We start from the raw sequence: 18,410 nt of genomic DNA on the forward strand, positions 1-18,410 counted from the left end.
GGGTCTCAATCATAGGGACACCATAGGTCAAAGGCAATTTGACTGCACATACAGTAGCAACAACAACTACTCCTGGAGCATGATGGATCTAGAGTTTTTTGAGAGTTTGCCACAGGACAACTTTGTTCCATTTATTTCTGGATGTCTTTTCCCTCTCTCTGTTGATCACATTCAGAGAGATGTACAATCACAGAACACATTGCCTTGCTGTTATGGTTGTATAAAATGTACAACGGAAGAACAGTTTCCCTGCACCAACGTCTCACTGAGACTGAACTTGCAAGAATAAAATAGTGTGGTAACCAGTTTTGCACATGCACCTTCTTGTGGGTAGTGGAATGTACATGAACAAAAGAAGCAAGAGAGTGATCAGGTAACCTATGAAAGTTTTGATAAAACTCTAGGTAGTAGCCAAAGATCCTCTGCTGGTGCAAAGGTGGGGTCCAGCATGGGATCTCAAAGCTGTCTATGTAAGGCCTGGCAACCTTACAGAGGTGGTTTTTGGACAGCATGAAGGGCCAAAGGGTGGAAGGTGGTAGAAAAAAGTTCAACTGCAACTGTCATCTGAATTATCAATCTTCAATACCCCAAAACAATGTCCAAATCCCAAAATCATCCATCTTCTTGAAGGGATGTCATATTGAGGAGGGAGCAAGCTTTTTTTCTGCTGCTCCTGAGAACAGGACCCAGAACAATGGATGCAAGCTACCAGAAAAGAGATTCCACCTCGACAGTAGGAGGAACCTCCTGACAGTAAGGGCTGTTCGACAGGGGAACACACTTCCTTGGAGAGTTGTGGAGTCTTCCTCCTTGGAGGTCTTTAAACAGAGGCTGGGTGGCTATCTGTCGGGTATGCTTTGATTGAGAGTTCCTGCATGGCAGGAGGTTGGACTGGATGGCCCTTGTGGCCTCTTCCAACTCTAGGATTCTATGAGTCTATGATTCTCTAATATGTACCAAACAGAATTGCACCACTAAAATGTAGTAGAATTTAAGCTATAGAATTATACAGTGGTTGTGAATTTACCATTCCCCCTCCAACTCCCATGTTGCAACTGCTCCTCTGGCTGCTGGGCTGTTTCCAGGCACAATTCAAAGCACTAGTTAAGACCTACAGAGCCCTATACTGTTTGGGTCCAGATTATGTGAAGGATGGTATTTCCATTTATGAGCCCCTTAGATGAGCTACCTTGGTCCAACCTACAATCCTATTTTAAAGAGATAACATATTCATGTATTAAAAGCTTCAAAGAACAATGAAAAGGAAGTAGAAAGGCAGAAAGAAGCAATCAGGAGAAAATAGGCAGGATTTAGTGACATATTATAATTTCTTCTTCATAATGTCACTAGAAGCCTTAAAATCAAAGACCCTATATAAGAAAGAATAATATTTCTTTCTAATAAACACTGATATCAGTAGTATAATGAGCTTTGTGTAAATGAAATAAAATACATTTAACTGTAGAGAAAAAAGTGTATCTCAGATACACAAAAAGTGTTGTCTAATTTCTTGATTTTGTTTGAATTGGGCAGGTCATTTAGGAAGCAAAAATAATTTCCATATTTTTGAATAAGCTACTCAAAATAAAACTTTTAACCTTAGAATATAGTTTTAGTACAGGTAAAGGGATGAAAATGGCAAGCAATTTTGTGTTAAGCATGGCCATTACTGGTTGGTGGATGATATTCATGCTTTATGATGTCACTGCTGTCATAGAGACCATGTGTCCACACAAATGAAAATGCCACCAGCCAGTACAAGAGCATGGAAAGCTGAGAGAGGAGGCAACATCTTGAGTGGGGCAGGGTCAGCAAAAACTGAAACAAGAACGCTCCATGACCGGGGGACCAATTCTGCTTTCGGACAACTAGTATGGCTCAGGAGATTGACTGGTTACACAGTCAGGCAGGCCTTTGCAAAGTAGACCTCTACAGCCCAGACGGATCAAGTGATCAAGACCGTAAAGTGATCTGTTTCGTTGACGTTGCCAGCCTTAATATAAAAGACAAAGAGAAACATAAGAGAGGTAGTAACGTAGCCGACCCTTCCCTTGACCTGCGTAATCTTGAAGAAAAGGAAGTCATTGTGATAAAAGACAACGAGAGAGATCACCAAACTAACACTGAAGGAGCAGTCTGCCTTTTCAAACAAGGCTCCTCTGAAGAAGTCAACGTTGTGAGCTGGCTCAGCAACGATCTTCAGAAATACGCAGTTGGATTCCAGCATGCACTAACCCCCTCAGGCCCTCGTAAATCAGCATACGGTTCGCCTGCACTTGACAAGATGTCTCAAAACAGTGATACATCCTTCAGGGGCTCTGGTAACCAGAGAGGAGATGATCTTTCATATTATGTTAACAAGCTCTGTTCCTTAGTGGTTCAAATGGCACATAAAGAAATGAAGGATAAATTTGAAAACAATGGTAGGTGTATTCGGCAGTCAATCCGTGGATCTAACAGCAAGATGGGTGATGACTATGGTAAATTATCCTCTAAGTCATCCCATGATGATCCCAGAAAAGCATCACTCTTTTATGGTGAAATGAATCAGTCTAGTCAGAATGGCTACAGGCAGGGGTCAGACAGACAAATGTGTGAAAGGAAACAGTCTGGACAAGATGATGGTTCTGTAAGCAAAGGACTGATGGTATATGCAAACCAGGTTGCATCCGATATGATGTTCTCATTCATGAAAACAATGAAAGTACAAAAGGGAAAGCATCCCCCACCAGCTTGCGTGGTGTTAAAGAAAGTACTCCTCAAACATACCAAAGATGTCATATCTGACTTAATTGACTCCACCATGAAAAACCTTCACAACGTCACAGGCGTGCTCATGACTGACTCAGACTTTGTGAACACAGTAAAGAAGAACCTTTTCAATGCAGGAACACAGAAGTCAACTGAAATTCTGGAAGCAATGGTGAAACGTTTGTTCAAAGCACTGGCAGGAGGAGATGATAAAAAATCTCAAAGCTTAGCATTCACAGCACTGAAAGCAGGTACTCACACAGATTCCAGAACTCAGGGACTCCAGTTTGCATCACTTAAAGGTGAAATGCATGGGGGAGGCAAAGGACATGGACCGATGCGGGCCCTTCCATCTGGAAGCAAGGGCTCAGACAACAAGCACTGTTCAATGGATGTGTATGCGAAAGACCTTATTGTAACGGCATTAATGTTAATACAGCAGCACCTCCTAGAAAAAAATAAGGACCAAGGAATGCGTGAGACAAACACTACATCATTTGGCTATGTCCATGACAGATCTGGTGGTTCCAAATACAATGCAAGGCAAGGAGGTGGCAGGATGGATAACTTGGAATCACAAAAAGGTGATATTTCAAGTATTCTGTTGTCAATCATCCAGAAAGTACTCAGAGAAGCTGGTTTTGCAGATGAGACTACCTGTGATAAGGGCTATAAGCAGCCTCCTTTTGTTGAAAGCAGGCCCCAAAGGGCCTTATCAAAATCAAGTGGAGGGAGTGACATGTATGACATGGAACAGATAAACAAGCAGTTTATTGACCAGCTGGTGGAATCTGTAATGAAGTTGTGCATGCTGATGGCTAAAGGAAGTGACTCTGAGGGACGATGTGGGAGACCATTAGGTGGTTCAGGCTCCGAAGTGATTGTCAATAACCAGAACTCTAACAATAGTGTACAAAACAGAGAGCTGCAAGCTGTGCTCCAGTGGTTGGTTGCTTCACAATTCAATGTGCCAAACCTGACATTCATGAATGAGCAAGATGGGGAGCTGTCCAGACTTCCTCAGCTGGCTGAAAAAGCAGCCAAGAAGGGATACAGTGTGGGAGACATAGTTCAGGAGATAATGAGGTACTACGAGAAACAACAAATGGATGCCATGTCGGGACGCATGCCTCGGTGTGGACTAATTGATTGGCTGCTTGCTAACCTGTAAGAACCAACTCTTCCCTCTCATGTTACACTCACGTTCCCAGCCCAGGCGCCCAAACCATTCTTTCTGGCGCAAAAGACACCATCACCGCAGCCCCATTGCAAGCAACAACGCACTGAACTGGGGCAGCTGGGCAAGCTCATCAATAAAAAGGAATAAAAAAAAGTGAGAGGGGAGACAAGCTGTTTTATTGATCATGTCCAACAAAACAATCAGTTCCAAATCAGTTGCATCATGATACATAACACAATGAATATACTAAAATATTTATTAATTGTAGGATGTAGCTATAAGTATTCAAATTTCTACCACTTCTGTAGGCCGTTAATGAACACTACAGTACTGGTAAAAGTACAGAAAGACAGGGTACAGAAGTGTAATGATTTCAGCAAGAAACTTTTAAAAACAGTGCAACTTGCCAACCACAGCAGTTGAGAAAGGGTCAATGTGGCAGTTAAGTCCAAAGAGGTATAAATCAAATTGTGTTAAAAGTTTTATGGCCACTTCTGCTTTGTTAGTGTTTTAAAATTCCTCCATTCTATTCTCATCCGCTTATAGATAGAGAGAAGAATTATGACACCAAAACGAGAGTCACTGGATCAAGAAAATAAATGTGAGGATAGTGTATTTACACTTCCCCATTTCTGTCCCTAGTCTAGTTTGTTTTAAAAGATTGTATATTTCAAAGAATAAAGTAACTGCCCACTCTTTGCTCCTGCCCACAGCTTTGCTGCTCACTGTGCAGGGCAGTAGAAGAATTTAATTGCTAAACTGCTCCACCTCTCTTTACATACAGTAGATACATCCAAACTGGCTACAATCTGTTGCAGAAATGTATAAATGCTGGTAGAGCTTGCTTGCTAAAGTTTGCACACAGTAATGTATCAAAAAAAAAATTAAATGCATGAAACCTCATGATAATAAGAGAGGAGAAGGAATGAACTGCAGATTCCTATTGCCATCAGATTCCAGATGCATTGGCACATCTTTGTTTTTCTTTGTGTATTATGTTTTATTTCATTGACAACTATCATGTTTATTACAGGATTAGAATCTAATTTCAGGCAGTAAGACAGATCAATGTCTGCTATCCTCAGTTTGTCTTGCACTGTCTTAAGACCATGGCCTAGAAAAAATGGTGCTCCTTTTAGTCTAGCAAGGATTTGGGACTACCATACATACTCTACTGTAAGTCGACCTCATGTATAAGTCAAGGGCAGGTTTTGGGGCCAAAATTATGGATTTTGATATGACCCATGGATATGTTGAGGGTAAAACCTAAGATCTAAGAGATGAAGCAAAGGAAAACAATGCCAAAAATTTTACAAAATTCCAGCAGGCATATTTGTGCTCACATTAAAGGCTGGAGGGATGAGAGAGGGGGGGGGGGGGAGCTCAGTGCTTCCCCCACAAATTACACTCTTGTCTTTCACCAGGGGATGGTTCCCTTTTTAAAAAAAGGTTAAAGTACAGTACTTACACTGACCTGTGTATAAGTCGACTCGAGCTCTTTGGGTCAATTTTTGACTAAAATTTCTAGACTTATACACAAGTATATGCAGTATATTTTAATCATTTCTACATAACAAATATGTATAAGGGTCAAGGATTAGAAGCCTGTTATATGAAGATATTTTTCTCCCATAAAACAGTTTGGCTGCTGGATCGCTGTAAGAATATTACAACATGTTCCAGAAAGTAAGAAATCTCTGGGCAAGATTTCTGGAAATAGGAGAAAGCTGAAAACATTTGGTGGAGATAATAATTACAAAAATATATTCATAAAAATGTACTTACTGTAATTGGAAAAAGCAAATGCTGATTTTTCAGTTAAACAACATACTAAATATTCACATTTTATACTTTAGGGCAAGTGGTTAAGTACACTTCTCCCTGGTTTACTGTACTGGCAGTCATTGGGGAAATGGCTCCCCCCCCCACCAGGTTTAAAAGCACAATTTATAATTAATATAACAAAATATATTATATGCTTTTGCATATAATATAGATTATGTCAGTGGTTGATGAGCTTGGACTTTGACACTTGCTGGGTCTGGGTCCATAGATAATAGTACCCCAAAATGTCTATCATTTTGCACAATGCATTTGACCTTAGCAGATACACACTGAAGACTCATTCCCACTTGCAATTTAAACCGATTCCTGATTTGACCTCACTCCGTGTTGGAAATCAATTCCAAAACGTCCCTCGTTCCCACTATAAAGCAGGTCTTTTCTTACCCCAGTGTAATCGCTTTTTTTGGCATGGTTGTCGTCCCCACTAGTTGTGCCACTTCAAATTGGCTCTGGGTGAGGAGGAAGCCGGGGAATGGGGGGAGAAGGAGCCAGCCGGGGACAGAAGGAGAAAACCGGGGAATGGAGGGAGGAGGAGGAAGCTGGGGACAGAAGGAAAAAACCAGGGAATGGAGGGAGAAGGAGGAAAATGGTTAACGGAAGGAGAAGGAACCAACCAGGGACAGAAGGAAGAAACCAGGGACAGAAGGAGGAAACCAGGGAATGGAAGAAGAAGGAGCCAGTTGGAGGAAGCCGGGGACAGAGGGAGAAGCTGGGGAATGAGGCAGGAGGATGAATGGGGGGGGCAATGTGTTTTTTTAAAAAGTAAAATTGATAGAATATTCGATCGATTGATCAATCAGTTGACTGATCAATTGATTGATTGATCTATCAATCAAATACTGTTATCAATTTTACTTTTTAAAAATGCACCATTACATGTACAAAGGCAGCGCTGGGGGGGGGGGATGTTGGATCTGCCAAAAACTGAGGAGGGATGATAAATACCCCTCTGCCATTAGTCCCTCCCCTACAGAATGAATCGATTCTGATCTGTTGTTCCCACTTATTGAACTCACTTGAGAATCAATTTTTCTCAAAAGAACTTCAAAATAACTGCTACCAAAAAACCCCAGGCTTTTTGTGTTTGCTCCACTTTATTAACCCTGGAATCGATCCAATGAGGATCAGAATTGATTTCCAGTGGAACTAGGGGCGTATACACCAAATCAGGATTTGGAGCTTATCAAAGTGGGAACGATCCCTAAGAGGCAGAGGATTTTTCACACAGCCCATGCCCTCTGCCTCTCACTGTATCTTTCATTACAGACTCTGCTGAAGTTGATCACTGACTTACAAAAACCTGGAGCTAGCTCTGGTATCAAAATCAAGACACAAGGTTTGAAACAAGGCTAGGTTCTGGTAAAAAAAAAAACACCAAAGAACTAAGGCAAAGTTCTTCTGCACACAACTTTATTTAATGTGAAGATTAGTTTCATGCTACTTCAAAGCTGAGGGAAGCAAAGACTAGGCTGTGAAGAACAAGAAAATTTAATAAGTAGTACGGAATGGGCAACATGCTGTGTGACAGTATAATTATAATGCATGACAAAGGAGGAATAGCTTGCAATGTAAGACAAGAGTAATACTATTGCAGAAGTGATGTTACTATTGGTGGAGTCCTGTCAGGAATCTCAATAGTGTTTTCTCGAAGTTTTGCCAGATTACCAGTTTCCTTTCTTAGACAGCTTGTTGGTTGAGCTCCAGTTAAAATACACATTATTTCTAACATCAATTTAAAAAAATCCTCTCTCCATACATATGAACAATATATCTCCACATGTGTCTCTACTCACAGCTTGCTGGAAGAAAAAGATTTAATGGTGCTTATGCATCATTTTGGATTTGAGCAGATCTCATCAAAACTTCAACAGAGCGCCACAAAGGAGACAGTTTTAAAGGCTTTGGATCTCAAGCTGGAGAACAAGCTATAGTAACTGAAGGGAACAAGAACCTGGGGCTATATCCGATGACCTGTTAGTAGTCTCAACTTTACACCAGGGATTTACAAATTTCCCTCTGTCCATTTCTCCAAGTAACCCATTTGTAAGTGGGTAGCAGCCATACTTGGATGGGAGACAACCAATGAATGCCAGGTGCTGTAGGCTGTATTTCAGAGGAAGAAATTCTCAAAACCACCTCTCCTTGCCTAAGAAAACCCTATGAAATGCATAGGATTACCATAAATTGACAAGTGACTTCAGGGGACACACACATATACACACACACCAGCCATCCCAAACACCTGTCTACTAGTTACCCAGTATTCTTTCCCCACCTCCTTCAAACACACACATGGAATTTTGTGAATCTGAATATAACCAACTCACATGTACAAACCCTAGTTGCATAGTCTTAAATCTTTATACTTATATCTCAGCAACCATTCCACAGCAGCGAAGTCATATATATAGTTGCGATCCAGCTTCAGGCGGTCTTGGATGAAACGGATTATCTGGACCCATTTCAAACTGGCTTCCGGGCGGGTTACGGGGTTGAGACGGCCATGGTCGCCTTGGTCGATGATCTCCATCTGAGCATCGACAGGGGAAGCGTGTCCCTGTTGGTGCTCTTGGACATCTCAGCGGCTTTTGATACCATAGACCATGGTATCCTTCTGGGACGCCTGGCAGAGGTGGGGATCGGGGGCACTGCGCTCCAGTGGTTCCGTTCCTACCTCTCCGGGAGGTCCCAGATGGTGCAGCTGGGAGACGTGTGCTCTGACGAGAGGCCCCTTAAAACTGGGGTCCCTCAAGGAGCCATTCTGTCTCCCATGCTATTTAACATTTACATGAAACCGCTGGGAGAGATCATCCGGAGACATGGGGCGCGGGGTTATCAGTACGCTGATGACACCCAAATCATTTTCTCTATGTCTCCGACTGATGCAGTGACTGGGGATGGCGTCTCTCCTCTCGTGGCCTGTCTAGAGTCAGTAATGGGCTGGATGAGGGAAAACCGACTCAAATTGAATCCAGAGAAAACGGAGGTACTAGTGATAGGTTCTCCTGGTCCAGGAATGGCGGTGGTTCCACCTGTCCTGAACGGGGTCACGCTCCCTGTGAAGGACTCCGTGCGCAGTTTGGGGGTGCTTCTTGACTCGTCGCTTCACCTGACAGCTCAGGTGAATGCGACGGTCAAGAGCACCTGTTATCAGCTTCGGCTTATTCGCCAGCTGCGCCCATACCTGGCCCAGAGGGACCTAGAAACTGTTGTACATGCTCTGGTAACTTCGAGACTGGATTTCTGCAATGTACTCTACATGGGGCAACCCTTATACCAAACTCGGAAGCTGCAAATGGTGCAGAATATGGCAGCCCGGCTGGTCACTGGTGCTCCCAGGACCAGCCATATAACACCGGTTTTGAAAGACCTCCATTGGCTGCCTATCCGCTTCCGAGCTCAATATAAGGTGTTGGTGATCACCTATAAAGCCCTAAATGGCTTGGGCCCAGGATACCTAAAGGACCGCCTCTCCTCGTACATTCCGCCTCGCACCCTCAGAACGTCTGGGCAGCAATTACTGAAGGTGCCTGGGGCTAGGTTAGCCTCCACCACACGGAGGACATTCTCCACGGCTGCCCCAGCCCTTTGGAATACGCTGCCCACTGAGCTCCGCTCGACTACCACCCTGGCCCAATTCAGGAAGGACCTGAAAACCTTCCTGTTCCAACAGGCATTCCCCGAATAAAATCCTGTGGGCCTCCCTCCTCTTCCGTGGCCAAGAGGTTGGGCTATGGGGCTTTTATGCCTGTTATTTTAAATGGAGGGCTGATGTATTTGTATTTTAATCTTTTGTATTGTATGGATTGTTTTAATCTCTGTTGTAAGCCGCCCTGATCGCAGGAAGGGCGGGATATAAATAAAAATTTTATTATTATTATTATTATTATTATTATTATTATTATATATGAAATAACACGGACAGTCTTAACACAAGCAACAGCTACCTATGTCCATTTGGACACAGCACAAAATGGGAAAACCCCATTCCTCCTTGGTGGAATATTATTTCCTCAGGCAATACAGCTGACAGCTAGGTCTAAGTACTATCTGCATTGCAAATGTAATGGCTTTATGAGCCTTTAAGTTATTTTCTGACTTATGGTGATCCCTATCACAGAGTTTTTGTGGCATGATTTGCTTGTAAGATTGCCTTTGCTTCCTCTGAGGCTGAGAGATTGTGATTTGCCCAAGGTCAACCATTGAGTTTCCATGGCCTTGTGAGTATACAAACCCTGGTCTCCCACACTCAAATCACTACATCACACTGGCTCTCAAATGTAATGGCAAGTAGGCAGCAAAAAGAAAAGAAAGGCTGCTTCTATGGAACAACAAAAAATTGGTTATACAGTATTTTTTGCTCTGTTATGAAGTCCTGTTTCATCCCTACTCTGCATCATTAAAAAAGCTCAAGAGAGTTTTCTAGTTATTCAGATCTAGTTGTGGAGGTGCATGGAAGGCTGCAGTGAAGAAGGGAGAACTGCCATTTCCTGCTTCCATTAGATCAATTATGAAAATCATGTGGCTCTCCAAATGCTATTAAACTGTAGGCCCCAGCATCCCCAGTCAGAACACAAAACAGAGGGGACTGCTAAGAGTTGCAGTCCAATAATATCTGTAGGGCTGCAGAATTCTCACTCCTGCTCTTCATTTGGCTGGTCTATTAGTTGACTGCCACCAAGACACCACAAATCCAAGTTATTTGTGAGAGATACAGCCCAGTCCATAGATTCCTACATTACACCCTATCAACACCAACAGAAACTATTCAATGTATGCAGTTACTGTCTGTAAAAGTAAGTGACTGCATACAATTAAATGTATAGTAAGGCGCTAATGAATTGAAAATAACAACTTTAGCTATTTCATATTAGCAAAATATCATATCATTTTGCAAGACATCATTCAGATTTAACCATCCAAAGCAGGGGTAGGCAACCTGCGGCCCGCGGGCCGGATGCGGCCCGGCGAGGCCTTGGGACCAGCCCCCGCCTGGTCCTGCCGCCGATTGCCGCCAGGGCCTTTGGGGGGTAATTGTCTATAGAAGCCTCAGAAACATGCATTTATATTAACATTTTTTTAAAAAAAATCTGCAAATTTTTTCACGTGTCCTCCATTTTTTTAAAAAAAGTGTCTTCCATTTGAAAATTTTGTCCTACATTTGTCCTGGTTTATTTATGTATTTATTTCTTTTAAAAATATTTAATTATTTATTTTTTGGCTTCGGCCCCCCAGTTGTCTGAGGGACAGCAACCCGGCCCCCAGCTCAAAAAGGTTGCCTACCCCTGATCCAAAGAGACAAGCCAAATAAACAAAAAAACAAACAAAAAATCTGAAGCCTGCTTTAGCTGGCTTACTGATGTATTTTTACATTTATATCTAGTTATATTCTTTTAAAAATAAAAAAAGACTAAACTTTGATCTAAAATTTCATTTTCTAAATATTTCCACTAACATAAGCAAAAGTTCTGATATTAAGACAGTAAGAGATAGTACATTGAGCCTATCTTTTAAAATAGTTAAGTAGAGCAAACCCACACTGAATTTCACCCAGTTGAATACCAGCAGAAGAATATACAACTTTATAGAGAAGGGCATTTTTTCAGCACTTCATTTTTAAATAGATTTTAGTTTTTAATTTTTAATTTATAATAGTTAGATACCTCTCCAAAGAGCAGTGATCAAAGCAGATCTGTTTAAAAATAGAAGGTCAGAGAGAGTCATTTTATGCAACCTTATTTTAAATGCTGAACTTTACTGAAAACTTCTTTAATTTGGATATTAAACAAGCTAGAATATCTTGCAAAAAGCCTTTGAAAACAGACTCAACAGTTTATAGGGAGGGAAAAATCACAGACAAGACAAGATCTTTTACAAATCTTATTAGAAGGAAATCCCTCCGAGTACAGCTCACAAGTAAATGTGTTAAAGACATGATTCTAACAAGCAGAACTGGGGGAGGCCTATTTCATAAAACTGTTTCTTCTCAAACGATTATGTTAATTGCATGAGTCGTTGCTGATCACAGCACTGTTTTATATTAGCCCTGCTTCATACATTTACTTGTCAGGTAGGTGGTGAGGACAGACTGGGGAGTCTGCACAGGCACTCAGTACTTATAGGGGAAAAATTTTTAGTGATGATTTGCAAGAGTGCAATGCAACATTTACCAGTCAATGTACTCACTCACACTGGAGGATAATTCAGTAGTCTGAATAAGTAGTATGAGCCCTATAGATACCTGTAGCTATCTATATCTATCTATATGGCTTCTCTCTCTGTCTCTTTGATTTTTGCTGAACAAGACACATAGAACAATAACCATTAATGGCCCTTCTTTCAATCAAATTGTATACAACTTCAAACTGAAGACTGAGAACATGGTAACATAAATTACATGGACAAAAATAGGCTGGCATTTTGTTAGTCGCTTATGATGTCTTCAACTAGATGTATGATCTTGTAACTCTTTCATATTTACATTTACAATCATGGCTCCATTGCCATGACTGCAAACACCCCTAATACCTACCTTAAATACGAGGCAGTCGTACCAAGCAAGGAAGTTCTATAGTGCTAGAGAGCCCGGCGCCAAAGGATGTAGCATCCAGCCTTCTCCTGCCAACAAGATATGGTACAATGAAGAGTTGCAACAGCATCTTGCTCACCAGCACCACAGAATTCCTTTGCTCCATACAGCTGCTAGCTTTTAAAGTCAGATGGAGACATGGAGCTATGACACCATAGCAACATGCTCTATGTGGCCATAACGTTTTATTTGCATTAAAGTCGTTACTAAATGATCATCTTAACCCTATACTCAATTTGGCTGTTGAAACAGAAAAAACTGGAGAACGGGTTTCTTGGCAAGATTTCTTCAGCACAGGTTTGCCACTGGGATCAAATTGGGATCAATCCAAAGAGAGACAGCATCAAATTTGCTGTGAGAGGGGTCCACGTAAAGGGTTGCCAGCTCTGAGCTCCTCCTGGCTGAGGAGCCATGAGAAAAAAAACTTTTATGGACAGAATTCAGAGTGAAACTCTCTTTAGTGATTCAAATGGCAGCCTGGACAGGACTTTTAATACCTCATGGAGATCCCAAGATGGGAAATGATGAGAAACTGGTGGAATGAGAGAAGCCAGGCTTAAAAGTCTCTTCATATGTGGATGGGGATAAGTTACTTTTGGCTGGTTGATGCCAAGGCTGCAGTCTGGCATTGTTAAAGTACTGGGCTTCAGACCTAAATTGAGGTCTGCTTGGAGAAAGTGTAAGATCACATTCATGTCTGCTGTGTGAGGAGACTGATTTCCTCCAAGACATCTGAGAAAGACTTTCCCAGTGATCTCATATATACTGAGGGTTGAATCTCATCTGGAAGTCAAAAGTGTATTTACTGCCCTTTCCGAATAGCCTGCTCTCAAATAAAACCTTTGTTCAGTTGCCAAGCAGGTAGGTGCAGCCAAGGTTGAACAGGATTGAAAGTAGCAGAGGTTCTTGGATCATCAGGGCTAACAGATGGAAGAAGCAAGGCCTGTGGGGCTAATGTGGAACTATGAGAATGACTGTTGTTTTTTCCTGCCTGATCTTCCTGAGTATAGCAGAGATTACAGGTGTTGGAGGCAACACATATAGCCAGTTTGTCTGCAGGGCATATTGGGCTTCTGTCCTGAGGGCCTGGAACCTGGTGAAATACCTGGGGAGTTTGTGGCTTGTGTCTGATGTGAAGAGTTTGATCTGTAGGTCTTTGAAGTATGCATGTAGCTGCTGAAAAATGGCCATGTCCAGGCTCCGCTTCCCGGATCTAGAGCATGGCAGCTCAGGAAGTCTGCTTATGTACTGAGCCCTGAATGTGTTGTGCTGAGATAACGTTCTCCTCTGCCCAGAAGAGAAGGAAATGAGCCTCCTTGTGTACAGAGAGGGAGCAAGCATCTCCCTGCCTGATCAAGTATGATTTTGCAGTTTCCTTGTCCATTCCAACAAGAACATACGATCCCTCCGAGGGCTTTTTGGAAATGAAGGAGTGTTAACTTCATGGCATTGAAGTGCAAGCCAATTAATGCTGTGAGCCTGTTGTGTTGGGGTCTGGACCTCCTGAGCTGATAGGTCCCAGAAATGAGCTCCTCAGCCCAGAAGGCTGGCACCTGTATTAAGACCTACTCTTCAATGGTTTGCGAGGGAATTCCTAGAGAAAGACTGTGTGCATTTGTCTACTGTAGGAGTGATATTTTGATTTCTTGGGTTAGACAAACCCTGATATGTTGATACTTTGCTCTGAATCTCTGAAACAGTCAAAGGGGCCACTGCAGGGGACAAGAGCGGAACCTCACCCAAGTGAAGAGGTAAATAGAAGAAATCATCAGACCCAATAGATGTTTCAGAGATACATCTGATCTCTTTGCTCTCGCAAAAAAATCCTTTCTGATTTTTGCTATTCTAATCTGGAGAGGGAGCAATATAACCATTTTTGGTGTCTATTAAGGCACCTAAGTATAGTAGCCTGTGGGTTAGGGAGAGATGACTTTGCTGACCATAAAACCATGGGCCTGAAAAACTTACAGGGTTGTTGTTAGAACATTTTGGGCCTTGGAAAAGGGTGAGATTTTAAAAGGATATTGTCCAGATATGGGAAGATATGAATGTCCTGTAGTCTAAGGTGGACTATCAGCTTGGTGAATACCCAAGCTGAGGCCAACCCGAAAGGCTGGGCTCTGAAATGATAGTGGTTATTGAGGTAACACAAACAAAGGTACATGTGGTCCTTGTGGTCTCTTCCAACTCTACAATTCTATGATTTTATGATCATTCAGTTGGAGGGACTGTCTCTATGGTCTCCAGCTCTAACAGACAAGTGATGGCCAAATGCACTGTGAGGTTCTTTGAGAGGTTTTTGGAAACTTGGACCCGAGCAAGTGATGCTTTGGTGTTTAAATGAATTCTATAGTATAACCTCTCTTACTGTCTGCAATATCTACTGTCATGGAGAGGGACCAAAGGGTTATTATTCTTTTCTGCTAACTCAACCATCCAATTTGCAGCAGCAGCTCCAGAGGCAGATGCTGCAGTGGGGGTGAAGGCAAGTCCGCATCTTTACAATTCCCATGGAGGTCGGTTAAGAGCACTTACACATGCCGAACTATGCAAATGTGTTTCAGGGCTGCGAGAATCTTAGGGACCAAATTACCTTTTGCTTTAGGCTTAACTTTCCCCATCTCTACTCCCCACAAAGAAACTGTGTCAAAGAGGAAACTGTGACAAAGGGGAGAAAGAAAATAGCTGAAAGAACGGGATGAGGTGCCTTTTAAAAAAGAGGTGGAAGGAGAAAAGGGGAAAATACCCAAGAGTAAAAACCGAGGAGTAAAATATAATAGCCAAGAAAAAAAAACTAAGAGTGAAGAATATGACTTTTCCTAGGTGAGGCAAAGAGAAAGAGGAGGAGACGGGTATCCAATAGGAAATACTTTCTAAAAAAGCACATTATCCCTTGTCTTGCCTGGGCAGTGACAGGCATTAACCCAGTGGACTCACACTTTTTACCCTTGGGATCCCACTTTACATTACCTCTACATGCAGATGTCGCACCCCTCCACGTGATGTAATATATGAATAAAAATATTTTGTTTATTTAGTGTGTGTATTTTCAACTGCACATTCATATATATTCATATTTTAACATTTTACTGTATAAGGAAATAACATCATTCAAATTATAACAGTTTTATTTAAGTAAATTTAACTCAACACATGGGTAAATTTTATACATAAGAAAGTCTGGGAAGAAGAGGGATCAGGGCCCCCAAGTCTTGCCCCCCACCCACCCCCAAGCAACTCTCATGCCCCCCCAGGGTATCCTGCTCCACCACTTGAAAACCACTGAGCTGACCCATTCATGGATGGCTCCTTCTCTACTGTCTGAGAATGTAACCAAAGTTTTCCAGCTCCACAGTTAGACTTTTAGCCTTTATAACATATCCATGTCAAAGTAGCAGCCTAAATGTCCTTCTCACTATTGTGTTCCTCATCCTGCTTGACCTTTCCCACTTAGGGTTCTCAGCTCTTGATTCTAATGTGTGACTGCCACATTTTTAAAAAATTCATTATAAATCCTCTTGTGAAGCCTCTACTGGGTCTTGCTCTGGCTGCTAATTCTGCTTGGTATTACCAGGGTGTGTGCTGGTGTACAATCTACATGGTTTGAACACTATGGGAACAAAATCTTAGACTTCATAAGCTTTTAATATGATCCAGCACGGTTCTTCTTATATTCTTAACTCAGTGTACACCTGAGTAGCCTGCATATTAATGGTGAACTCATTCTCCAACCAGAATTCCTTAGGTAGCTAAAACAGCACCATTTACAAACAAGAGTGAGGTATCTACAGTCTAATGTGGACTGAATATGCTCAGTAGTCACAGAATGTTATGGTAACTACCTAGGGGGTAAAGGATGGAATTGACCACTTACTGAGATGGCATGCCTACTTGGCTGGTCGGCATCCCAAACAGCAGCATTTACTCTGTGACATTTTGTTTACAAGACAATGTATGCTTCTGCCTCTTCCCCTTCCCCATCACAAAAGATTTTAGCAAAAGTAAGGTCACAATCTGCTAATGGCAACTTATTAGGCAATACGACTGCATCAAACTTGACTGTGGAAGACTTGTTGTTAGATGCCCCTATTCTCATCAAAGCTTCAGATTTTTCTTTAACCACTCTCCTCTCCCATTACCTAGTCTGCAGCAGGTACTTGCTAGTCAAAAAATGAGATAAAGGTGTTTCTTTGGGCCCGAACATACAGGCCAAAAATAAAGCTGCTTCGGGCCACTTTGGAAGTGTGCTGTTGAAATAAAACATGCGTCCTAAGAGGCCAGAAGCTGCACCAAAGCCACGCTCCAGTCCTAAGGACTGGAGTGCAGCTTTGGCACAGCTTCGGGCGTCTTAAGATGCATGTGTCATTTAAACAATATACCTCCAGAGTGGCCCAAAGCAGTTTTATTTTGGCCTGTCTGTTCAGGTCCTTTGTCTCCTAAATTATTATTATAGGGAGCAAGAGTATCACAACACCAATTTCTGTTGCAACATTATACTTTACATTTTCATGATAAATGACGAGGGAAGAAACTGGTCTACTAAAGTTTAAGATAGAAATTTGTGTAGACAGACTCAAAAATATTTCTCCAAATTCAAAATATCATGTTATACCTTCCAAAGTAAATGCATTTATGCACAAGTAACAGAAAGCATTCCAGTGCCATAAAACATCTAGTTATTTCCCTATTGTGAAATACAGTGACTATCAGGTATACAGCATCTTTCCCAAATGTTAATTTAGAAAAGAAGTATTTATTCTTGTGTAGTTTCCATATTCCTCAGATTCATCAAGTTGAATGGTGATGAAATTCAAAGATTAAGTTACAAATAGATTTTGAGGTAAACAAAATGCAGACAGATCCAACTCTTCTCAAATACTGCTTGTTCAAATATAGTTAGCACCCCAATCTATTCTATATCTGGAACAGAATACTATCTTCTGTACTGGCTCTATAGAGTGAGACGAACTAAAGTCAAGCTAAAATATTTTAACGGAACTAATTCTTCTGGAGAAAGCACATAGCCTTTTATGAGTCCCATGACATTATTTAAGAAAAAAAATAACAAGTTAAAGGTAAAATTACAGAGTGTGATTCTACATATCTCAGCTCCTAAACCTCACTCAGTTCAATGGAATTATCTCCCAAATATGTGTACAAAGGACTATATTCTAAATGTTAACATTATTTCTTTAATATATACTATTCAACTCCTTTAAGGAAATCATAGAAAATAAGTCCATCAATGAGTACTAACCAAGGCAACTAAAATTGTTTTCTTGCTTTGACTAGGCATGGCAAACTTGTCATCTCCGTTTCACCGTTCTTTGTGTGTATGCGGTTCACACTGTACTATAGTGAGCCCTTGGTGTCCGCTGGGGTTTGGTTCCAGGACCCTGCCATGGATACCAAAATCTGTGGATGCTCAGGTCCTATTATATAGCATATAATGTATAGAATTATACATTACAGTATATTAACATGGTGTCTCTTATATAAAATGACAAAATCCAGGTTTGCTTTTTTGGAATTTTTAAAAATATATTTTTAAGCTGTGGATAATTGTCTCCATAGATGCAGAATCCATGGATATGAAGGGTCAACTGTTGAAGTAATTCAGTGATTATGTGCCAGCAAACTGCAAATAAAGGCTGGTGGAAAATGCAGTCCTTCCTTGTGGGCAAATCTACTCATAAGTATTGTGGCCAGAAATGGTCCTTACACTCAAAAGAATAGCATAGTAATTCCTTGAGAACAGGTGCCTACCAAATGTGTTTTTAAGTTGTGGTTTTGCATTTGTATAAATAATTAGATAAATATACAAAAGAATTATAATTATACAATTATAAAGAAAGGCCTTGTAATTATATAATTGAAATACCCTAGAAATTTTATTGAAGAGTCATATAAAAATCTTTAAATAAAACAAACAGAGAAAATAGACACTATTAATTCTCCATCATTTGTCTAGAGAGTGCACTATTCCTTTTCTTCTATACATAACATTTTTTTCACAGATTAGACAGAGTGGACATGGTAAAAGGC

General features: G+C 41.3%; 2 protein-coding genes across 2 annotated transcripts in view; one reads left to right on the top strand and one right to left on the bottom strand.

The window, feature by feature from the left end:
- The window catches only part of PHC3 (polyhomeotic homolog 3), an 82,881-nt gene that overhangs the window by 34,658 nt on the left and 29,813 nt on the right, over positions 1-18,410 (bottom strand).
- On the top strand, positions 1,733-4,088 carry LOC121925394 (A-kinase anchor protein 4-like). Its single transcript, XM_042457494.1, has one exon. It carries the CDS (start codon positions 1,874-1,876, stop codon positions 3,920-3,922), a length of 2,049 nt encoding a protein of 682 aa, XP_042313428.1. The 5' UTR covers positions 1,733-1,873; the 3' UTR covers positions 3,923-4,088.

Source organism: Sceloporus undulatus, chromosome 3 (assembly GCF_019175285.1).
Source record: "Sceloporus undulatus isolate JIND9_A2432 ecotype Alabama chromosome 3, SceUnd_v1.1, whole genome shotgun sequence".
Lineage (NCBI taxonomy): Eukaryota > Metazoa > Chordata > Lepidosauria > Squamata > Phrynosomatidae > Sceloporus > Sceloporus undulatus.

Excerpts from the sequence above, each read along its gene's own strand:
- LOC121925394 (XM_042457494.1), top strand. The coding sequence starts at position 1,874 with ATGGCTCAGGAGATTGACTGGTTACACAGTCAGGCAGGCCTTTGCAAA.